This window comes from Mycteria americana, chromosome 7 (assembly GCF_035582795.1).
Source record: "Mycteria americana isolate JAX WOST 10 ecotype Jacksonville Zoo and Gardens chromosome 7, USCA_MyAme_1.0, whole genome shotgun sequence".
Taxonomy (NCBI): domain Eukaryota; kingdom Metazoa; phylum Chordata; class Aves; order Ciconiiformes; family Ciconiidae; genus Mycteria; species Mycteria americana.
The window spans coordinates 24,037,098-24,061,908 of record NC_134371.1 but is presented as its reverse complement, the minus strand read 5'-3'; the positions used below and the strand labels follow the sequence as shown (position 1 = coordinate 24,061,908).

General features: G+C 37.5%; 1 protein-coding gene across 2 annotated transcripts; it reads right to left on the bottom strand.

Annotated features, from left to right (window-relative positions):
• Nucleotides 1-50: 50 nt before the first annotated feature.
• Nucleotides 51-17,361, bottom strand: COPB2 (coat protein complex I subunit beta 2). Of its 2 annotated transcripts, XM_075507397.1 has the most exons (22): nt 17,260-17,361; nt 15,385-15,522; nt 14,671-14,757; nt 12,738-12,864; nt 11,476-11,624; nt 10,144-10,290; nt 8,714-8,813; nt 8,433-8,575; nt 8,012-8,211; nt 7,293-7,403; nt 6,914-7,002; nt 6,727-6,833; nt 6,284-6,427; nt 5,414-5,544; nt 4,900-5,107; nt 4,557-4,667; nt 3,483-3,697; nt 3,112-3,204; nt 2,852-3,032; nt 2,631-2,699; nt 858-950; nt 51-394 (listed from the first exon to the last, which is right to left on the bottom strand). In XM_075507397.1, the coding sequence occupies exons 1-22, from the start codon at nt 17,260-17,262 to the stop codon at nt 299-301; spliced, it is 2,742 nt and encodes a 913-aa protein (XP_075363512.1). In that variant the 5' UTR covers nt 17,263-17,361; the 3' UTR covers nt 51-298. The 2 variants fall into 2 exon arrangements, with proteins under 2 accessions (XP_075363512.1, XP_075363513.1); XM_075507398.1 differs by lacking the exon at nt 2,631-2,699.
• Between the last annotated feature and the right edge of the window lie 7,450 nt (nt 17,362-24,811).

Genomic DNA, 24,811 nt, shown 5'->3' with positions numbered 1-24,811 from the left:
AGCTGGCTTAAGAATAGTAGAATTACTAGTAAATGGAGAACTGAGGAACAGAATGTTTAAAAGGGTTTATTGAATTGCTTGATAAATGAAAACTTTTTTAGTATGCACTGGAGCAGGCTTAGTCTTGAATTTTAACATACTAGAAACTGATTCTTTTTGTCCAGTTGCTGGGTCTACCTACTTTCTACATGTATATGGTCCACTTGCAGTATAAAAATCAAATTAACTTGGAGCACATAGTCCACAGAACTTCATTCCTTTGTTTAGAGTAATTGATTTGGTCATCTAAAAAGTATGTTCACTCATCTAACATCTCTTCATCCAGATTGATATCTGTGGTATCAATATCCTCCAGATCCAAGTTATCTAAGTCATCTTCCAAGTCCAGCAGCGTCTAGGAAAAGAAAAGACTAGATTAAGGGGATACTAATATGGTTATATGTTAGCTAGCTTAAATGTTGTATGATTCTGTATGATGCATATGCACATTCTGCAAAACACCAAGCTGAGGCAGTCAAGTGGAACATACGTGTTAAAATAAGCTGTAGAGAGAAGCTGCCTTCTTGGTAAGAAAGCACCTCTCAGTTGCAACTTTTTACAGTGTTCTGACCAGCCATGTTTGGACATCACCCTTTGTTCCTTGTAAATCCACAAGGCTGTAGGAACTGGTCTATATTACTGTGTACAGTTTCTGCATACAACAGGAAGGGATCCATACACTGTAGTGGTCCTAAGCTGTCTTAATATAGGAAGTGACATTTTCCAGTAGCTTGGTTTAATCACATTATTAGTTGAAGTCTTTCACATAAGATGAGTTTCGTGCTTGTAATTCCCTTCATAAAAATATATTTCAGTACCTTTTGATCTCTTGTTGGAAGTAGGTCAGAATTCTGCAAAACTGTCTTCATCACTTCTTGTTTAGGAGATGGAACTGGTTCTTCGGCCTTCCTCTAATGAAAAAGAGATTCCTTAAGTTCTTTTGAATTTAAGTTCTTTCAACAAAAGCAAGTAAACAGCAGACCTATAATCCCCCTCTCTCAGTGGTTCTCCTTCCAAGTTTCCCTCAGTAATTCTTGAACCACATCTTCACAGCCAGTAAGCATCCTAGTCCCCACTCCACTGGAGACTACTGTTTTTATTTAAAGCAGTTGGTGATGGAACTGATACAATGAAAACAACCTTCAGAAAGTATCAGTTAATTTTCAAATACTGAAGTGCTGTTAGAAAGTAAGTGATTTTCAAGGTCCTCAGCAGGAAAGAGATCAGGTTACTTGAGACTGTCAGAGCAGTAAATCTTAGTACTGTTGCTGGGCTTTGTGTTCCATACCCTATAATGGTTTAACACTTACCCTTCTCTTCATTGCTGCACACGTTTTATATTAAGATAATTCATCAGTTGTAACATTGCTTCAGTAATGGTACTATTCAATTAACTGTATTTAGATTAATTATATAATTATCTCCTACAAAACTTACCATATTCAGCCTCAGCTGTAAGAGAACTGCTGTTTAAGGACTTCGATGCATTCAGTTAATGATTGCAGAGATGCTTCTAACATTAGTGGTCTTGTTTTCAGCTTCTAATGCAAGGTAGTTCTAATTTGTTTTGGATAACTTTTGCAATGCTATTTCTGTATCTTTTTTAACAAATGCGCACACAGGTTTAATTTTGCTTTAATGGTACTTGCTTTGATACACAAGAAGCAAATAGTCACTAAACCTACTTGAAAGTAAGCTAACTTCTCTGAACTGTCAATGAAGTTTTGTAGTGCATCTCCTATGAGGAAAAAATACAGAGACAGAATGGAGAGCTGTGACTCCGTTTCTCCCTCAGTTTCCACTGCAGTTCTTTTAGAGGTTTATAACCTCAAAGAGCCGTGCCAACATCATTGTCTTTAAGAAATTCTCACATTCTGATTTTCATGTTCAAATGTAAAGTGTATTTGACATGAGAAAGAATTACAAGTTGTCATCTTCTGTTTAAGCTCTGAAAAGCATTTTAAGTGTTCATTTCAATCTGTATGCTTACACCTTAAATATAAGTCATGTGTTTTCTGCATAATACTTAGACAACTGAGGTGGTAAAAAAAAAATATCAGTTTGAGTTACTTCAGATATGGATTAGTACATATTTTCAAGTAATTGAGCAGGATCCCTAGCCAGTTAGTTATGGTTATGGAATAGTCTTATTCCATAACCATGCACACTAGCAAAGAATATAAAGCATTTTTAATTGCTGTAATATGCAAGAGTTTCCAGGTTCCAACTACTGAGCTTTTAGGAAACTAGCAGCAGTTGAAGCAGTGTTTGTATGTGCAACTGAAATTGTTTTTCTGCAGGATGAATTCAATGGTAAGACTCTATGATTACTCACACTAACAAGAGATGACCCAAGATAAGTAACCACACAAAAGAAATAATTTCACAGTCAAGAATTCATTAGTAGTTACAGAAATAGATTAAGAGAATCTGAGGCAAAAGAAAATGGAACTCAGCTACAGTGCTTACAGTCAAGCCAATAAGAGCAATAATTTGTCCATTATTGGTGAAACATTATCCAGGGTAGATGTTACCGTACAATAGCAAAATTGCCTCTTTCTTAGAGTTCATTATTTAGTAGCAGCACTGACCTGAGGTGCCATTGCTCCAGAAGGCTCAAAGCCTTTTGCTTCTTCAAGTAAGTTTCTTTCTTCGTTTGGCTAAAAGTAAAACAAAAACAAAAAAAACAAAAACACCAAAACACATGTTCATGGAACATTTAAGTGGTTGCGCTGACTCGCTTAAAGCTGAATTTACACAGCACCAAATGTTTTTCTTCTAGAGACAATAAGACCTCCCACTTCTTACTTACAGTGACAAGTGGGTATTCCCTGGCTGGCCGCAAGTCAGCAAGACTTTGTTTAACATATTCTTCAGCAACAAAAGCTTCTTTTAATCCAGGGAAAAGATTTTCGTATTCTGTAGGATCAGCAAGGGACTCAGCAGCTTTTTGATTGACTTTAGAGAGATTCTCCCGCCACAGTTTAACAACCCTGGAGATGCAAACCATATTTGTTATATACAGCTAATTTTGACAACACTATTCACACTCTGCATATGCTTTGAAGTTACCTTGAAACTTGGCTTGGCAAATATGTCCGTGCAAGAAAAGCAGCTTCTGGGAGACGCCCGGTTTTAATCAGGAGTTCCAAACATGAATCAAGCCTAAAAGATTTTAAAATGTGATTTTAACCAGTAAGTTTAATAAAGACAAATTTGTGTATTAGATTAACTGTTTATTCTATTATGTTAAAGTGCTTTCATTTCAGATTTTAAAAGTAGCAGCCATCATAAAACAGAATCAGCTTTTCTGAAAAGGCACATGCCACAATCTTTCTGCAGGAAGTTTTAAGTTAGCTGTAGTTAACCATGTGAAGAACCTGAAATTCTTTGCATTTTGGAAAGCAGAACAGAACAATCTGAATCTCATGCTTGCTACTTACTTTCCCTGCAGGAAGTAGCTCATAAATGCAACATTGTTCTTGCCATCTTTTTCTGCTCCTTCAGCTAACTTGTTCACCATGTTAGCATTTCCTGAAGCTGTAGCTAGGAGCAGTAGTCCTCCATAGTCTTGTGCATGGTGGAGACACTCCTGGGCTAAGCCAAACTGGCACTTACTAATGGCAAGCTCAGCAAGTTGCTTCCATTTCTGTTCTGACTAATGATACAAAAAAGGGGAGAGGAAGGGAAAGAAAAAAACAAAAAATAACCCTCACATTTTTTGAACAGCATTTAAAATTTTTTTTCAGAGCATTCAATATGAAAATGTAAGTTTACTTGTGAAGGTGCTGTATCCCATCATTACCCTTGTCTTCCCTTCAAGATACTATGATTACTGCAGCTTCACAGCATGACACAGTGAGCGTTATATGTGGATCATTACACAGCTACACCATTACATAACATAAACAGTTCTTCATTAAACATGGAGGGAGGAAGTAGAAATAACTTTGGAAATTTAAACAGTAACAATCTCTTAAAGAAAGCTCCCAAGTTAAACTTCAGAGTGTAAGAAAGACATTTGTAAATTTGTCTGTAACCTAGTTACAAACATTAGTAACAGTTACAGTCTGTAACTAAGTTAGCATTCCTTATCACTAACTTCTTTATTTTACAACAGGAGCTGTGAGATCAATTCTCTGAATAATGGACATGGGACAAATCACTGCCTGTCAGTCTTCCTAGTACATCACCTAAGTTTGCCAAGGCTAGAACAAAGGCCCAGAGACTTCAGTCCTGCCATCCCCCCTCTCACTGTTCAATACTGGAGATTAAGGCTTGATTCTCCATGGAATTCCTGTAGCTTTCTGAGTAGACAACATTTTTCTGTCCCCATCCCACAGCTTAGATTCCTTTGAATTACAGGCAGAAGAGCTTCATCAAGGAAGCTGGAGCCATTATATAGCATTCAGGGAGCTGTACTGCATCCCCACATACCACTGCCTTTTCTTACACGGCTTCTTAGATTCACACTAATACTCAGAATTAGTATGAATCACCAAAAGTTATATGTTTACCTCTGCTTCCACTGCAAGCTGATAGGCTATTTTTAATTCTCCAAGTTGAAGAGCAAGTTCAAAACGATGCTCTGGATCTGTAGATACTGCAAGAGCTTGTTGTTTGAAGCCCTAAAATAAAAATCTGAAAGTAAGACTGTGATCTGTCAGGTCAAACAGCATCCTAGATGTTCTAACAAAAGCCCTCTAAACAGAATGTTACAGTATTCTCAAATAAATACAGATGATTAACACCAGTTTATGCTTACAGATATAATTACCTGGTTTTGCTTAGCAAAGTCAATTAGAAATGTGAATAAACTGATTTATTAAGTTTTTGATAACTAAGAAGTAGTTTTCTTGCCTGTTTTTCAAGAAAATGTGCAACTCTGGTTCTCTGTTCTTTTGGAATCGTGGGAAGAACTTTATCAGCCATACTGAAATCTCTTCTCATCACAGCAGTTTGATATTCAAGCACTGAGACCAGCAAAGAGTAGCTAACAATGTTTAGCTCTTTATCACCCAAATAAAGTCGGTTGTCCTTAGGGATATACCCCAAAAGATACATTGTCCTGAAAAAAAACAAAGAATATTAATCTTTAATAGATCCACTACCAAATAGTCTATTAAAAAAAAAAATCTAACAGTTCTTACAGTAGCAAGAATACTCACATGAAAAATTCTACTTTTACTGTATATGCACTTTCACATAACACTGTTTATTCCCTCCAAGATTACATTATTGCCTCAGAACATACATTAGCATGATATGCAAGAAAAAGTAGTAATGCACAGCAAGCAGGTGACAAGGTTCACCTTGTCCTAACTTTGTTGAAAGAACCTTTAACGCTTGCTTACAACCCGATGAAGCAACTTACCTGTCTAAATGGGCAATAGTGACAATTTCTCCTCCAACATAGTAGTTGAGTCTGTTCACAGAACTGGTGTAAATGAAGCAGTCACCTACCCACAAGCCTGTTTTCACAATCTCCTGAATCTCACCAAGAACCTGCAAATTAAGTTGGATTTAATTAGATATGTAAAAAAGGTACTTTTAGATAGCAGTAAGACTATTGTATTTTCAAATTAAATTTAATATTCTATACTTAAGTAAATAGTTGGGCAAGTTGCAAAAAAGTTTACATACAGATTGGAATTATTTAAAGAATGCTTTTAGTTTCACAAAATATGTGAAATAAATTTTATGTTTCTAATAAAATTTACAATATTTCACAAAATGTATGGAATCTCTACCTTAATACTTAACTAAACCAATTACAAATCCAGGAAACAAGCACCAAACTAAGCGTTAAGCAAGACAATCAAAGACAAATTTCACAAGGAAAGTTGTGTTTCTGACATTTCACAGCATGAGGTTTTTTTACTTGTTCTCAAATTTCAATAACATTTCAAAACTTGAAAACTGCAGAAAAGTTTAAGCAATGTAAACATACTACCTGAGTGTGTGCTTTAAAAATAACCTCTGTAACTCTGTGAGAATAGTAAACAGATATCCGAACAGAAATGAAGGCATCAAGATCTGTCATACTGGGATTCCAACAGGGATACTCTCCCCAGGGAACCCAAATAAAATGATTAACACTGTTCCTTAGGCAGACTTATACTGTATCCCAGTGTTCTAGAAACTAAAATTTAATAGGACTATGTTAAGGACTAAATTTGCTATACTCTGGGAAGACTTGCTTCAATGATCTCTAATCCTATTCCGTTTTTCAAATAGAAGGTACCTCAAAAGCATCTTCAATTCCATCTTCAGTGACACCTTCGTGTGTTTCTTGGGCTGCTGCAACTTTTTCTGATAAGTATTTTAGAATGAAGAATGACTCTTCTGTAGCAATGCAGACAAGCTCACCCGAGTCAGACCAGAAAATCTGTATCATCAGAATCAATAATGGCACTGTTTTAGAGACCCCAGGTTAAGAAAGGAGGATGTATAAGTTAAGGTTAAAACATACCAACTCTAACAGAAGCTTTAGTACCTGAGAAGCCAACACATACAGGGATTTTTTTTTTTTCCCTTCTGCTGTAAGATTGAGATAAACTTAAGAAGTTATTACTTTATGATTGACAGCTTGGCCTCATTCAAGAAAAATCAGCAGTCTAGTAAAAAAAAAAATAAAATTGGTAAACACAGACAGGTAAATATCTTCAGTCCCATCTAGAAACTTACATGTTTGGGCTGAATTTCAATTCTGCGAATCAATTCTGTGTTTTCCCAATCATAGAATGCTAAACCATTAACAGATCTGACACCCAACAGGAAGCCACCGTAGATGCCTGCAAGGAAATAAAGGTGGAAGAAATCCACATTGTGCAAAAAACGTGCTAACATATCTATTTTAAAAGTAAATACTTACCTTCTGCTCCAAAATCAGGTTTGAATGACTTCTTCTCTTTGAAATTTTTAAATATCTTTACAACACTGTTGCTCTCCCTGATTGCATATCTAAATAGAGAATGCATTGTAAAAAAAAAAAAAAAAAAAATTATTTGGCTTCCTAAATAGCAAATTACTAAAATCCTAAGCTGTTCCAAAACAACTGCATTTGATTTATCTTCAAAAATTAGCAGAGTGCTACAAATGGAAAATGTTAAAGCAGGACAGTTATTTAAAGTTTATTATCCACACAGGTTTTAGTCTTCAGGCCAGTTTACAGTTTGTACAGCCTGAAAACTAGCAGCAGCAAATTTAAGTTAATACAAAGGAAAAAAAAAAAAAAAATCTGCAACACTTACTCTGAAGAATCATGTGCCCATACAAACTCCTGTGCAGAACCAAAGCTCTTGTTTCTCAAAGCCATAGCTGTGTAGATGATGTATTCACCATCACCACACACTACTACAAACCTAGAGCAGGAGGAAAGATACATTTGTCAGACGTTTGTGTTTGGTTCAACAGGCATGATCAAGCAGACAAATTATCTGAAAAGTTAAAGGCCTCTAGCCCAATACAATCACTGCAGGTGCAGACAGAATAAAAGAGCTTCATATATTAAAAAAATGTCACAGAACTGGATTTTCCTCTGCATCATGTTGCTAGCTACTTGCTATTCCCTTTTCCTTCTGTTCTCTACTGAGTGGCTCTTGTACCTTGTATCCCTTTACCTTTTCTTTTAGTTTAGCTTATCTGTTAACAGAAAAACAATTCAAGAGAAGTGACAAAAGAATGTGGTTTGCTGCTATTACTTTATACATTTTGTTTACATACTTCTGCTACCTAGAATGTCCAACTTAAACAGATAAGTAGCTCTTACAGGTGAAGCCCATCTCTTAGTCTGATTTTAGAGTGCCAGGCTCCGATACACCTGTTCTCCATAGGCTCTCAGTCACCAGCACACAGGCAACTCTTTTTCACTCACAAAGTTTTCCAATGTTAAAAAAAAAAAAAAAAAACAAAAACACAACAGAAAGGACAAATCAGAAATGTTTAAGTATTTTGTTCTAAAATCTATTACCGTCCATTAGGGTTGTGCTGAATTGTCTGAGGATAGATTTCACAGCTCCCCATATCCTTTACAGCTAGCGGCAATCTTTCTCCATCTTTGATTTCAGCATCTCCCATAGCTTTCAAGTTAGCCTGCTGGACTTCTGAATGTTTAGCCCAAATAATTTTTCCATTTGCATCCATGGACATGGCAGGTTCCTCACGACCAAGCTAGGAAGCGTAGCATAAGAATATAGGAGATGGAGAAAATACATTCTTGATTTTCTTTTCAGTTGAACATATCTAGTGAAATACCCTGGCTCTGTCTGAAAATGCCAATTAAAATGCCAGATTTTCAGTATTGTACATATTACCACAGAACCAGAAATCAGTTGCTCTGTACACAGGACAGTGATGAATGTCCATTTCTCATTTCAAATAATTAACTGTACCTTAACAATAATGCTGCCTTCATCATATCCCAAAGCCACATTATTGGATCCTCTTAAACTGGCCACACACCACACTCTCTCCATACCGTAGTTGAGGGTACTTTCCAGGCGGTAAGTGCTTGAATGCCAAATGCGCACAGTTCCTAGAGGAAAAAGAGAGAGATACATGCCTTTTATCTCTTCTCTCAATGCAAGCACAGGAGGTGTGTAGCCACACCACAAGAAGAGTTCTGCCATAAGTTCTTCCTCTGTCCTTTATATATCAGAAAATACAAAATTACCATCTTCTGAGCCTGTGATAATGATAGGCAATTCAGGATGGAAGCTGACACATGACACATTTTGAGCATGTCCTTCCAGTGTTTGTACACATGTTTTATTCTGAAAAAAGAAAAAAAGAAAAAAGAAAAAAAGAAAAAAAGAGTTGGCAGTACAGGGACAGATAATAAACACGTTGCTACATTTTTACCTTCATTTCTCAAAAAAATCTCCCCCCAAATCCAAAATTTATCTGAAAATTTATTTCTCTCGATTTCTTTCAGTAACATTTATTTCCAAGATGCTCCAATAACAGCATTAGACATATTAAAAACTATGATTGCATTGAGTTAATTTCTCCTCCCCAGAAGAAGATATTTCTCTTGACATAGTTTTCTTCTATTTTCAGATGCATTTCTGCCTAGAAGATATGCTTTCTCAGAGCTACGTAACACAACAAATTAAAGTAAGACAAAAAGCAAAGTTCACTGCAAAAAAACCAGAGCAAAACATCTATCTGAACCTAATTACAGGTGAAGATAGATCTCACACTGTCTTTGTTAACAATGTTAATTCACACAGTTGTGAAGGAAAAGTCTACCCTGCTTGAGACAACCAAGATTAGACTATGTAACTGATGTATACAACTGTACATGGTGGCAACATTTCAAGCACTGTTATGTAACAGCCATTACTGCAGTGCATACTTAAATTAACAGCGCTAGCTTTAACTTCTGAGCTTGGATTTACTCTAGAGCAATATGCTTTAACAACCAGAAAGTACTATCTAACAAATTTTGTCTTGCACTTCCAGCCATTCATACACTTGTATACAGGAAGAACTTATGAGCTCTAGGTTCCAGCAACAGAGTTGAATCCCTGGATTCAATCTCCCTTTCCTGTAGAGCATTCAAACAAGTCACCTCACGACCCCTGCAAACTGTCAAGTAGAAACACATGCATGTGTGTGCACGCACACATGTGCCTGTGTAAATGTGCACAGGATGAAAAAGGACAGAGGGAAGGGAATAAAGAAAAAGGGAAAAAAATTAATGAGAAGTGAAAGGATGGAAAGAGTTGATACATGACAACATTTACATTTGAACATAGAAGAGGAGCACCTTAATCCACAAAAAAAGAAGTCCAAAAGGCAGGGATTACTATGTTACAAGAAAAAACCCTAATGCTAATAATAGAATCCTTATGTCAAATTTAATTCTACAAATTAACTTTGATGTTATTTAAATTCACAGCATGTTTTCTCAAAGGTTAACAATTTTTTTTTTTAATGAAAAACCTGTCATGAAATATTTACCCCCCACTTCCTTCTTTCCAAGGAAAAATGAGTAAAATACATTTGTATATTCAAGTCTTTTCCTTCTTTTTCTATTTCTTCACTAATAGCGTTGCTATGGCAGTCTGCACAAAAGTTTATGAAGAGTTGAACACATACCTGGTAGTCCCAGATCTTAACCAACCGGTCATCTGCACCTGAAATGAGGTACGGCTTGTCTCCTCCACTGTAATAGTCAATGCAGTTTACTCCTTTCTCATGGCCTTCCAAAGTAAAATTGGGTGAAGAAGAGCCAAGCTGCCACACCTTCCCCCAAAAAACAACAAAAAACCCAACCACATGTAGTTAATCTATCTTTTGCATCCAGGTCAACCTTGCCAAACAGACCAGGTATTCAGATGTACTTTACAATTCCAAAGACATAGAACACGGAATTCCAAAGACAGAGTTGTCTTCTTAGGTGAAGAACCTGAACAACTGCTTATCAAACTACCAGTCCTCCCCTACTCCCCCCAAATAAACAGAAATAACATGCTGAGTTGCACACACTGTGCTCACACCTCAAAACAAACGAACAAAAAAGTTGAAAGAAACCCAGTTGCATTAAGGACATAAAACCATATAAGACACTTTGTAAGAAGTAGCATCTGTTTCTGAAATTAACTAATAGACCTAGAAAAAGCAATCAACTATTTGTGCATACAAGGGCTGCCCCCAACTGTGTCCTGAATTTTATTTTTTCCAGTTACATTAAATGAATGACAAATCTCATGCTAAATGAGGACTCAAAATGAATCAAGTCAAGTTGTAGATATACTGCTATTTTCCCATGATTATCACAACAAATCAACATTTATACGCACTTAATCTCAACATCTGAGGATGTATGAAATCAAAACTGGCTTTTTACAGCCAATATACTCATAATTTATAGGGAATGTAAGGAATTCTCACTGCTCAGATGGCTGTAAATCTACAGTCCCAGATATTTAGTAATAGTTTCACAGCAAATGAGACTCATCAGGGTCTACCATGAGAAGGTTGAAAACACCTTTGGAAACAATCCAATAGATAGACAGCCAAGGACATGAAAATAATAGGAGAAACACCTTTACTATTTTTTTTAAATGCACACAGTTAAGGGATTTACCCACTATATATATAGTTTCAATTCTCCCAAACTACTCATTGACAGTATAACCATTACCCCTCCCCAATGTTTCTATGTAATCCAAATGGAAATGCAGCACTTTAAGCTTAGAGAAACACATTTCAATGGTTAGAGCTCACAGGTAATCTTGTAAATTTACTGAATTACTTAGTAGGTGCATAGTAACTCGACCAACGTTCAGGTCTTTGTTCAATAAAAATTCTATTATTGCACCTGCTTTTAAGAATTCTGACCCATTATCCATACAGTATTATTGGTTTGTGTACTCTGTCTGATAATTACCTAATGACTAAAAAAAACCCAAAATACAGTTTCTCTACCTTGATTGTCCTATCCAAAGACGCACTGGCAAACTGATTATTGTCTTTTGGGTTTATGACAATCTGCATGACATAATGGGTGTGTCCTTCAAACACCTGAGAACAAGACCACTTTTTATCCCAGTCCCAGAGTTTTATAAGCATGTCATCTGAAAAAAAAAAAAACAAAAAAACCCCACAAAACCATCAAGCTTCAGTTAGTTTAATATATTCTGATACCTACCTTCTTAAACTACATAATCCTTAATGACTTCAAGTTAAAGGCTTACTCATCCCTTCCCCCTTGAAAGGAGGCACTGCTAATACTCAATATATTTTTCATCTGTAAGATTACTGGTCCTTCCTTGCAGAAGGATCACAGAGAGTACAAGTTTCTCAAAAAAACTGTCCAGTAAAATAGTGATAAAACTAAGTAAGAAATACATCTGTCTTAAAAAGAGAGATTAAGAATTGATACTAAGGTATTGAATTATTAATCTTAAAATAGTGGGCAGATATTAAGGAACTGGACCCATGCTTTCTTCTGCAGCCCCTACTCTGATCAGCACTAAGGAACAGGAAGCAGAGACAACCAAGCTCGCTTCCTAGTACCTTTATTTCAAGTGTAAGTGTATTAGCTTCAACAACAAAACACAGAAATATATGGTGCTTCTGACTCACAAGGCTCTCTGCATTCTTGCAGAGCTCTGACTGTATTAGTAAGGTTTCCAGGAAAGAAAAGGACTGAGCAGCATGATGTAGATGTTCTTGAGCAAGATTTGTTGGGATACTGTGATCTTCCAATCATGAGTAACATTGATCACCTCAAATAACAGAGAACTCAGTAGTATTTTGGGGGAAAAAGATGCAAGTTTTCTGTTGCTTCAAGTCAGATTGCCAGCTGAAAACACACTCCAAACCATTATGTAATTTTTTTTAAAAAACAGAACTTTAGTGTGGCAAATTCTCAGATAACAGCTAATTAGCACATATATGAACCTTTCCTCTGGCAGATATTAAGCAACAAGGTTTTTCGGTCTTCTCTGACAAGAACATAAGCTCTTAATATTTTAAATTGTAAGTACAATGGATATTCCATTAAAAAAACATGAATGCATCTGGCAAAGACATAACATGAAATGACAACTGTCATACTGGCTACTTGCTCAAGGATTCTTGTTTCAGCAGGAGAAGGAAAAAACATGCAATCCCTCACTAGCCAGGAAAAAGAAGCCTAAAAATAGCTGGGTAATAAATATGAAAATACACCAAAGAACTCTTACCGCTGCTTGTCAGTATGAAAGGCTGAGTGGGATGCACAGCAATACAACGAATGTAATCCGAATGTGCTTCAAACATGTGAACTCTTTCCAAGGTGTTATAATTAAAAACCCTAATTTGCATGTCATCCTATGAAAGGGAAGAAAAGCCACCATTAAAATAGGACTCTGTATAATACACCTTCTATTCAATGCAGGGTAGCTAGGGAAAACATTGTTTTGTTGTTAGAGGCTCTCATGAAGAGGCTCTAACAACAAAATGTTTAAGAAAATGTATTTTCTGTACCTCGCTAATGATACAAATTGTACTTTGATTCAGAAATCTGTAAATTACCCAATCCTATTCCAAGGCATTTATGAAATAGAAAAAAACTAACATCTCATTTTTAAAGATGTATTTAAAATAGTCTTTCAATTTAAAATTAAGGAAAGTGCAAAAATGCTTTTAAAATTATTAATGCTTTATATGAAAATAAAATGCAAGGTTCTCCAACATAAAATTTACAACGATGTTAATGCTGCGGGGCCAGGAGGAAAGAAGTTGTAGCTCTAAGTCAAGTGGAAAGGTGATTTCAACTTTATTTTTTAAAAATTGAGATGAGGGGGGGCATAGATATTTTTATTTCAGATGCAGTATTATTAAAAGCAGTATTCCCAAACATTTTTTAAAAAATTTTTTTTAAGAACTATCTGACAAGGAATAAAACATCAGGTAAAGCTTTCAGAAGTGACCATGACTTACAAGGCCATCAGAGTAAATGAAACAGTGATAAACTCTACACTACTTGTTTTATCCAAAGCATTTACTTTTCCACTCTGCCTTTTCCTCTTTCACACACATACCTGTTTAAGCAGCAATACCTACAGAAAACACTCCTCAGAATGGCAGAAAAGGACAAGTATGTTCTTTTGAGACCAGCCTATCAGCATAATGAACATGGAACACACAGAATAAGCAATGACTAATGTCACATTTTCATAGTCACTAACTAAGACTTGGCTCTGTTGCTGAAAGCAGCTGTCTTGCCCTTTCCTTACCGTTTCTTGCTACTGCATTGCAGCCTCCCTTGGGAAAGCTAGAACAAATACAGCTGCACGCTGAATCAGATCAAGAAACTGATCCAGGTGAAATTATGTTGATAAAAATAAAAATGGAGACTAACTTTCATCAGTTACTAGTCCAGTTCCCATGCAGGTGTTTGAACTCTTGTGCTGCCAAAGAGGCAGTGTCATACTTCTTGAGAAACAGCGCTAACTTATGCACACTTGAAGTAACTGGGTCACGGCAGTATAAGACAATGAAATGACAAGAATTTTTTACTCTGTGTATAGGGCAGAAAACTAGGAAAAAAAAAAAACCTGAGGCAAAAAATTGTAGGCATTACCTCAATTCAGACAAAAACATTCATTCCATCAAGAAAAACATGTTACCAAGATTAGAATAAAACTATTCCTCTCAAAGTAGACTCATTGAATAAAAGCAGAGTATTTTTCTAGAGGTGAGTAAAACTCTAAAAAATTTATTTTTAATATAACCAAAAACAAAAGTAGAAAGTAACTTCTAAGTCATCTTAACTAGGAGAGTAAACTAGTCTCAACTAGGAGACTAGTTTCATCTTAGTTAAAGTAGCACTACTAATATTTAGTCAAAATTGGGTGCTGAGCGTATTCCAGTTGACGGTGAAAGTTTAATCTAGATCCACCTTGCACTACATGCAAAATTAGCCACTGTATTAGGTTGCTCTCCTTTGAAATGAAAAGTTTAAGCTTCTAAGCTTACTTAAAGGAGAAAATTTCTGGGAAACTGTAGTGAAGAATTCCTTTATCTTCTACAAATTCATATCAAATCATATTATTATGTGATGTACAAAGGAATGGCATGAAAATAAATCACAGAAAGTACTACTGCATGGAAATCAAGACTACGATAGCTTACAGCTCCTGTAACAACCCAGTTCTTTCTTGCCACAAATTTGGCAGCTCTCACTGGCAGGTCGCACACTTCAAAAGTCTTCACCAGAGTCTAAAAATAAAAATAATAAGTTTATAGCACTGGAGAAAATATCAGTTTTGAAATCAGCTGTTTGTCTTTTCTTAACAGTGTCCAGTATGTTGCCTTTGGCAACTCTCCAAGAATCCTACAACACTACATGCACACTTTTTAAAAGGAACATACCTGTCCAAGAAGGGAGATACTTGCCTGTTCTGTTCTTTTAACATCACCTTTATGTTCTCCCTTCATTCTTAACCCAACCTCACCTCCGAATACTTTTGGAGCTGCTGCCCAATTTCAACTATACTCGATAGACAGGTAAAGGTCTAACAGTTCCTACAACCTTCACAAATACAGATGGCAGGTAGAAGACAAAGGCATCTAATCTTTCAGAAGGAAAGGCATTAGTTTGCAAGGAGTCCACAAAGGAGACAATTCTTGAAAAATAAATTTATAGGAAATGAAACATCATTAAAGTCACAGCTAAAGATATTTCTTGTCTATTATTATAGTGACTTTTGTAATAAGAAAGGGAAAAGTACAGTCAATTAGTGGCAGTGATTTAAGATTCTTCTTGTGTATCTAGCATTGAAAAATAGAATTTATACAGCTGTCAGTTATGAAGATTTCATAATAAAGGAAAACCAAAATCATCACCTGTGTTTCATGGTTCCAAACACAGACACTGCCGTTGTAAAGGCTAGCCAACATCCATGGTTCCGTGGGATGCAAGTCTACACTCTTCACCCGGTCAGACCGAGCTGTTAGTTTCCGTTTTATATCAAGTCGGAGAGGCTAGAGAGGAAAAGAATTGAGAATACCAAGTTATTCAACATAAAACTGGGACAGAAATATGATGGAAGAAGGAAAGCTGAAGTTAAACCTTAAAATAAAAGGCATCAATCCTGCTTTTCAGGCCGGCAGAAGACTACTACTCTTTCCTATCCATCTGCTTATTTGTTTTTGTAGGGATTTCTAGAAACATCACATCCCCAACAATGGCTATGGGTCCATTTAATTTACTTTTGTGAAATTTAGAATTTGTTTATACTGTAAAAAGTATTTGCAGCACAGTCAAAAAAAAGATGCTCTGCACATCTTCCTGGTATCTCTGAACTACTAAAGCAAAGAGAATTTGCTTCTAATAAATGATAGAAAATGAATCTTCCTGCTACTTCACCTGAAAAAACAGGTGGAAAAGCCAGTTATCACAACAGAACACAACATTTGCCCATTATAAATTTATTTCCATTCACTATTCCAACATTAAGTTTTAGAATGGCACGCTATGTTGTAAAAACTGGGGGGAGGGAAAAGTTTAAGTCTTTCCCTTATAAAGAAGGCTTTGACCTTCCACTTTCATCACTGGCAACGTAAAGCCAGAGTATTTGAAAGGCATGAAGTACAGCAAAGTGATTTTCTAAAATATTTGAGGCATTATAGATTCATTTAGACACTCAAAGACTGTTGAGCTCACTTAATGCTGCTGACTTTTTCTCAGAGAACTTAATGGGTAATATCTGATCAAAGAATGCTGCATGTGTTCAGTAGCAGAATAAAATTAATAAAACCTGCAGTTATGTATGTTAGACACTGCAAGGAAAAAAAAAGATACCTAGGTATTGTGTAGTACCCTTAACTTATGGACGTGACATCTGACAGTAGAGAATGAATTTGTGGTTTATTTCTCCCGCCATAAATACTAGAAAAGTAGCAAGACAATTGGACGTGATTTTGTCTTATCCTTGGAACTGCTCCTATCTACTACTACTAAGGACCAGGCTATGGCTGATCTAAGAGGTTAACTGCAACATGTACTCAAAACACTTTGACAACTGTTAGGTCTGTTTGATGAATACTACACTGGTAACACAGCCCAAGGGATCTGCTCTGTGACTTCAAGTGTAATGATGCTAGGGGACTTTCGAGTGCTTTCTTCTTATTAAGTGATTTAACTTAAATCACAGAACACTACGACTTCTTCAGGTAGCACCGGAACAGGGACACCCAGGTCAAACAGAGCAAGAATCTGCACAGACATCCCTGGCTTGTCCTGCCAAGAGCCAAACCCAACTCCCTTCAGCAGGGCCAGCAGTGTGCCGAAGGGCCCCGCAACGTCCAGGCCTGGCTCCTGGCTCGTCCTGGCGGCGCGGCTGCTCAGGCCCTCACCCCTGCCGGGCCTCTTGCTCTTCAGTTCACGTCCCATTGCGCTGTTTTTCTGGAGGCGCGGGGGGAGCCGGCCAGAGCAGCAGCTGCGCGGTGCAAGGCTGGGCTACCTCACTGAGGCCACGTAAAAACAGCTCAGCATTGATTTTTCAAGCCTCCTGCACCAGGGGCTTGCGTGCAGTGCGCTCGGCCAGCTCCGCTGCAGCCGGTCATTAACGGCCGCAGCACCCACCGGGGCAGCACCCCAACCCTCCCTGCACGGGCCGCCGCCCGCTCCGGGCCGGGCCGGGCTCCTGAGGCCGGACCCTCGCCCCGCCGCGCTCCCCGGGCAGCAGGCCTCGCTCGCGGAACGGCCCCCGGACTCACCATGGCCCCGCGTCGCCCCGCGGCAGCGCCGACGGCTGAGGTGTCGCTGCGCCCCGGCCAGGCTCCGACCCTCCGACGTGGAGCTTCCGGACCCGCCGCTCTCGCGAGAACGACGCCCGGAGCTCCCGGGACTCGCGAGAGCGAGACGACGCCGTGGCATGCCGGGATATGTAGTCGACAGCGCCTCGGCTGCGCGTCGTGGGGCAGGCGGGGAGTTGCGGTTGCCGCGCGCGGGAGCGCGCGCCTCGTCACCTCAGGGCGGCTGTAACGGCCGTTGTGGTGCGCGTGGCGGGAGGTGAAGTGAGGCCCTCACTGTGCCCGCCACAATCCTTTGCGCAACCTTGCACCTCTCAATCAGAGGATGGTGGTGGAGAGCTACCAGGCTCTGCCCAGCTGTGAGAGGCCGAGAGAAGAGAAGGGTCCTCTGACCCTCTTTGCCTGCTCAGTGTGGTCTCTCAGTGTGCATAATGGCGACATTGGTCAGAGGGGCCAGGTCCTCCGTGGTGAGCATGACAGGGCCCTGAAGCAAGCCCCTGGAAGGAGCCCACCTTGCCTTTCTCAGTAAGACAGGTGTGAGCCTCGTCAGTCCTGCAGACCTTGTAGATGTGAAAGGCTACGTAGCACATTTCTTCTTAATCTTTTTGTCAGCTAAAGCTACAGATACTGCAACGCCAAGCGGTATCTAGTAGAAATGTTATGGGGAATGCGAGATTTTGGGAAGCACCAAAGCACAAGGAAGCACTGTTGAGAAAATTTCTCCTAGTACTGCTGCCAGATTGAAGTTCCGCCTTTAAATAAAAATTGCAACCCCCACATTTCATTGCATAAAGGAGGGGAATAACACAGACGATATTTATATTCATTGGGATTCAGTTAAAGAAAATACTCCTTTTGATACAAGTGTTCACCTAGGGATTAGGAGCCCCATGTGCTCTATCCTACAACACAGTAAGAAGGATTACATTGCCCTGGAGTGTTTACAGTTTGAAGGACATAAACAAACAAAAGGGTGACAGAGAGATTACTTCAACTCCTGTTATTTTCACTCCAAGCAAGCAAAGAGAGAAAAGCCAGATACTTAAAATTTGAAAAAACACAAGCCTGATGAAAATAAGTGAGAAGAGAAATGCCTGAAACAAGAAAAGGGGCACAATGTTGTCAACCGTTATGGGTGAGTTTAGACTTTCAGCTTTAAGGCTTTCTTTTCACTTTCAATTCATTATATTAATGATTGTAGAATAACACTTAAAACATTTGAGTACAGAATTTCAGGATGTAGAATCTGGATAAGCTTGCTTAAAAGTAATGATTTGAGGAAAATGTATGACTTTTGAGTCTAATTCATGATTTTCACACAGCTGAGGTGGAACACTGAAAGAAGAGATGTAGGGGAAGGATACCCATATTATAGAATGTAGGTAGTGGGGGATGAACAGCGCACATTGTATATTTTTCCTTGAAAAACTCAGCGAGGTCCTGTCCAGAGAGAGATGAGGGTATTACAGGGGAATCAAAGACAGCAAGGAAGGTAAGTGAAAGATGAAGGAATAGAGCTTGTTAGTCAAGAAAATAACAGGAGGGAAAGGAAGAAATTACTTTGCTGTTAGCTTCTCCTGGGAAGTTGTAATAATAGAAAAACTAAAGTGCAGAAAAGAGGCACAGGGTATAAGCCAAGGCTGACCTTACAGTAGAGAGAAACAACGAAATAAAGCAATGAAATTAAGAGTAAGAAATATCCCTCCCAGCTGTTAGATGCAAGGGTAACAGTTCTGAGTCAAGAAGACCATGATCCACAAATTACTGTAAATTAAATGGGTATACAGAGGAAATGTTATTATGTATTTGTTTTCCTTTCATATTCTTTCCTATATATCCTGTACTAGCCACTGTTTCACTGGGGTTATATGCAAAGTAGCTGGAACCACAGGGAGTCTCTAAGAAGACTTTCAACACAGACATTAAATAAGAACAAAATCTCTACTTCGGGTTCTTTTATGTGACTCAACAGCTATTCTTATGCTTGTTTACTGAAAGATAACAGCTAAAAAAACCCCCAAACCCCCTTTATTTTTCATGTAAAAAAACCCAACACAATGTTTTCTTCCAGAGTAGTGGAACAGAGGAAACTTTGCTTCTTGTGGGCATTGCCCTGTTCTGAAGTTCCTCATTGCCCCTTTCATACCCCTGCCTGCTTGGCTATGCAGTAGCACTTGCTACAGCTTACCTGAAGCAACCTACCTGCATGCTGGGCATTTGGCTCTTTCCTCCTGGGCCTGAAAAAAATCTAGCATTTTCTTTACCTTGAAGGAAGGGCACAACTTGGGTTTGTATGTCTCCTGTTACTTTTGTGGCTACTTGGTATCTTTAAGACCATAGACAGGGAAAGGGGGGAGGAGAGAATGGTGTAGGGCAAATGATGAGATGGCTACAGGTCAGTAAAGTGCAGTCATAGGCCTTGCTTCCTTAAGAAACCAGAATAACGCTGTACAGAATAGTTACAGTGCAGTGTCTAGTACCATTCTACAACTGTCTTCTTGTTAGAAACACAAACAGCATTTCTGTAAAGTGTAAAGGTGGATATGTGTCTGTAATGAAGTGTATAATAAAGGAACTGGTAATACAGTGTTGCAGGACACATTTCCTGTAGGTGCAAAGCTACTTTTAAATCTCTTGAAAGTTCTCAACACAAAGCATTAAAAAGGACATCTTTTATTACAAAAAAAGGGTGTTCTAAACAACTGGCCAGCTAAGTGCTGGTAGTTGAAGCAATTCCATTCTGACACATTAAATTTTGTAAATCTAAAAAATGGACTGGAGTTCTGTAATAGAGGAATTCTGCACATTTTTATTGTTGGTGATTTAGTTAGAAACACAGCAGCTATACTGGGTTTGCAACAAGAGATACAACAGTTGTAAGGAGGAAACAACTATGGTACTGTTTCAGCCTACTGGTAATTTCTTCTTTACAAGGCTCTTGCTTCTTGAGATAGCCAATCCATTCAACGTGACTTTTCTGAGATTTCAGCTTAGATCCTTTTGGCTATGAAATTATTGGCAGGTTTTGAATTTGTATGGCAATAAAAAGTTTTCTGGAAGCAGGATAGAGCATTTTAAGATAAAAAATAGTATGATATCATTCTTCCAAAGAAAAAGGTTAAAGTAGTTTGGGATACCAGTCACAAGCACCTATAGTTTATCCTCAGTGTACCAAATGAATTTTAACAGAGAAGGGGAAGGCTAACAATAAAACACCAGTCCACTTTCTTTTTCTCTCAGGTAAAGACTAGAGGTCTGGAAATAAGAGCCATGTCCGTATGGCTCATTCCATATACTTGGAAATTCATATTCAGGCAAAAATCTAACAGATGCTCTTAGTTAGATGCATACCCGGTGTAATAAATGTAGTGTGTGCTGCTGCTTGTTGCAGTAGGCAGCTCAGTCCTGAGGGTCCAGTATTTCTTTGCCTTGATTGTTCTACCCAGGACACCACCCCTGTTATGTAAATTCCTTGTTTCTCCATTGCTTATTTTCTTTATGGGGATATGTGGCACCTCCCAGAATCACTGCATTTCACTTTGGGGCTCAGTTTGGCAGCATCTCTGAGCTTGACTAACTTTATTATCTTGAGGTAGTATTATGGATGGCTTACTAATTCCCTAAGTATTCTGTGAGTTATCTTAAAACCTGAATTACTGTATTATTCTCATTACATCCTTTCTTTTAGAATATACAGAGGCTTTTCTATATCTAGGTCAACTCTATAGTATTGTAAAGTGTTTACTTCATATGCAAAATTAATGTGAAGTGCAGTTCATTGCTAGGAGTTAATACTTGCAGTGCAGTGAACTGAAGTAAAACTCATTGCAGCCTTAACTTGGAAGATAGTAAAGATTGATGGAACACAGTGGGTTTAAAGAAAAGGTGTTATTAACATGTAGGTGGCAGAGCTGTGAGACAAACCCCACTGTAAATCTGAATTAAAAACTCCCTTGAAACTATAGCAATTCACTTTGTTGCAGATCAGGGATACAGCAGTGTTGTGGAATGCAGTTTATCTCTTTCAGTCTGAGATGCCCAGCCTTTGTCTCTTCCACTCTCTTGGAAACATACTAGCCTTGGATACAATCCTGACTCATATACAGAGATCAGAGTATTAAACTCACTAGGATAATGAGGAATTAAAATGCCAGTAAAGAAATCAGAACTCTTAGCAGAACTGGCAAAACTGTAGAGTTCATATTAGAAAAAAATAATCCCGTCCTCTCCAAAACCTGCAACTTGCCAGTAGCAGCCTGATGATGCATAAACTGATAGTTTCAAAAAATGATTGTTGCTTCAAATACAATCATGTATGTGGTGCATACTGAGAAAATAGGTACTGCAGTAAGTAAAGAAGGGATGGGAAGTTTTATATTTGCAGTCACCTAAAATAATATCACCTGACACTTTCATTACAGGCCTGCCTTTTCAACTTACAATTCTGCCAAACTTCAGCCATGTGGGTTTAGATTTTTTTGTATTGGCTGTCTTTATCTGAACAAGGGACCTATGTCAGCTTGTATTTTCAAGTTTCAGTAGAAAGGTTTAATCATTTTTTAAAAGGTATTAAGGGAGCACAAAATACCAGCTTCCTTAAAATCAGCAACACGATAATCATCAATATTTTTGGCAGCATCTGATATGGACTTAATTTAAGCAGAAAATATAACATAAAGTATTAATTGTGGTAGCACAGTAAGTTACCTGCATGCTAATCATGAAGAGAGAGATGTCCATAAACAGGGAACTCTGACAAAAAAAGGTTATCAGTGAGAGTGAACAAAGTGTTGTACATAATATAAAGACTCCAGTTCTTACCCTCTTGTGCTACAGCTTCTTTGAGTACATTTGATCCATTAGATAAGTGCTATCTTTATGTCATTTATGTAATCACTTAGCAGGAATGATCTTGATTGACCTGCTAGTGCTTCTGATTCATTAACACTTGGTTCTTCGTGTATTATTTTCTGGAGGCCATAGTCACAATTTTGGCATGATTCCACTTCCATTAAGATTGGTGGCAAAAGGGCAGGCCTTGAAACGACATAAGTGGTTTGGAATGCAGCAGTATATATCCTCCCAGCTATTCCAAGTTTAGAGCATATAATTTCTTTTTTTTATCAGATTTACAATGCCTTCCACCATAGCTGAATGTTGGTATTAATGTTCTTTTATTGAGTTTCAAGGCTTCAGATAAACTTATTCCATTTTCTCTGCTCTTCTTTAAACCTATCTGTCAAACTATTTCTAAGATCTGATTCAGCAAGCAGTTTAGTTTGCCCTGAATATAGTCTTGAGATAACATGAACTAGAAAAACCTATAAAATTATTTCTTCTTGTCTGAGGAGTATCAGTCCAATAACTACTTAAAAATTTCTATAGTGATATTCATGATTTCAAGACAAAAATATTCATTTATTTTCACTTTTAATTACTATTATATATTATAATCTTATCATTGCTGACCACAGAGTTGGAGTGTGCTTGGGAACTGATTCAGCATAGGGTTTTCCATAAGCTGGCAAAAAATGTTTATTGAATAGTATTACCAATCATCAAAATGATCTGTTGCCAGGACTCCAGAAAACTGAAAATACTGCATTTGTTTTCTATTAATGTTAGACAAGATTGACATAGAGTTATTTTTTATCCAAATATAAAGCGGTAATAAAAGGAAGTTTAAGAACAGCACTACGGACACTTAGTCAATGTGAAAGGTTAGTGGCCAGACTTTGATAATTGACTATAGATTGTGAATGAACAAAGGTGTTTGTTTTCTCTTGATCAGGCAGTTTTGTGTTTTCCAGGTGCAGAGATGAGGTTTCAGCCCCTGGTGTAACATCTGCATATCATCTGCATCATGCAAACTGTCAAAGCACATTGATTTAGTTAAAATGAACTATATATAAATATTCTACATTAGGATCTGTTTCAAAGGAAGAGTAATTATGTTAAAACTACTTTCATAGGACTGCAATAATGTAAGAGAGTATCCTTCAGTTGTGTATTTTCTCAACAAACAAAGGGAAGGAAATTGAGGTTAAAGAGCAGCTGTCATTCTTATTACTGAGATGCTGTTGCTTAGGTGCTCATCCCTCATGACCTAATGCTCTGCTATGAACAGTCTTTTGTTTTATAGTTTGATAGCAGTTGTTTCTTGTGGTGTGCTAGGCACATAAAACCAAAACTCTGCTACTATGTTTTGTTTTCAGGTCAGGCTAATTTACGCAGGGTGTCAGAAGAAGCTTTTAGAAACCCAAATTGTGACTGTAATCCAGAACCATTCTCTCAAGATATGCCTGTCAAATGAAAAGTGGCTCTGTCAACAGGTTTGAGGTTTTTTTAAAATTTTATTTTTATTTTTTTAATTTGTTTTCAGTAGTTGTAATATGTAGGGGTTTTTTTTGGAAAGGTTAAGACCACTTTATCTTTGTGATTTGAGCTGTGTAGTTACATGGTTTCTCAGTTTGCATTGTAGTTCAAACAATTAGCAAACACAATATGACATTTCTGTAGCACTGAATGTATGTCTTTGTATTTGAAGCCTTTTCTTCACAATGACACAGTAACAAGTTATTTATGTAGGAAAGCAGGCAGTGATGAAAGCTGTATTAGATTTTATCCTTGCTCTTTTATAATAATCACACATAAATAATGTATTGCCAGAGGCAAATGTAGCAAGATATTTGTATATACAAGTCCTATACAAGCTCTTTCTTTTGTTTTCCCATTTCTAGTAGAACCTGAATCGTTAGATTTTTCAGAGATAGTCATATATGTAATTCAATAGTAACAGTGTGTGCTGTGTACCCTCTTCATCTAGTCTGAAGACTGCAAATTATCACAACCATCCCTGTCCAACATTTGAATTTTTAAACTCAGACTGTAGCAATTAATGCTTTTAGCTTTGAATGTCTCTTTTTCAGTCCTTTGTCAATATCAAAATGATATTTTGTCCAACACAAATGGACACCTTTGTCAACACAAATGGAACCTGACACAGGATTTGCAGCATTCAGATCGTCTGGACAAATTCACTCTCAAAAGATGAAGTATGTAACCTGTTGATGAGTGAGGGTCAATATAGAGTCTTAGTTCAAGCTAAAAAAGTTTAGGCTTTTAATCCTAGAGGTTTCTGGTTCAACTCTTCTTATGCTGCTATTCTTGAAAATGCTACAATTCTCTAATACATAGTCAACATTCCACCTCCCTCCAATTGGTAATAATAACTATCACCTACATGCGGTTTTATATCCTTTATGAAGAGGCACATTGAATTCTTCTACCAAAAATGGATATGTACTATTTTTATGTGGCTATCCAAATTAAAACTGATGAATTTTAATAATATGTAGCTAGTATGTAGTTAGAATTTAATCCCCTCAAAGTAAAAGCATTTGTAAAGTTGTGATGTGGTTTAGACTACACACATTGTTTTAATAGTTCTGTTCTTAAAAAAAATTGTAAGAATGTTATTCAATTTACTATGGAGATAAAAAAATTACAATAATGA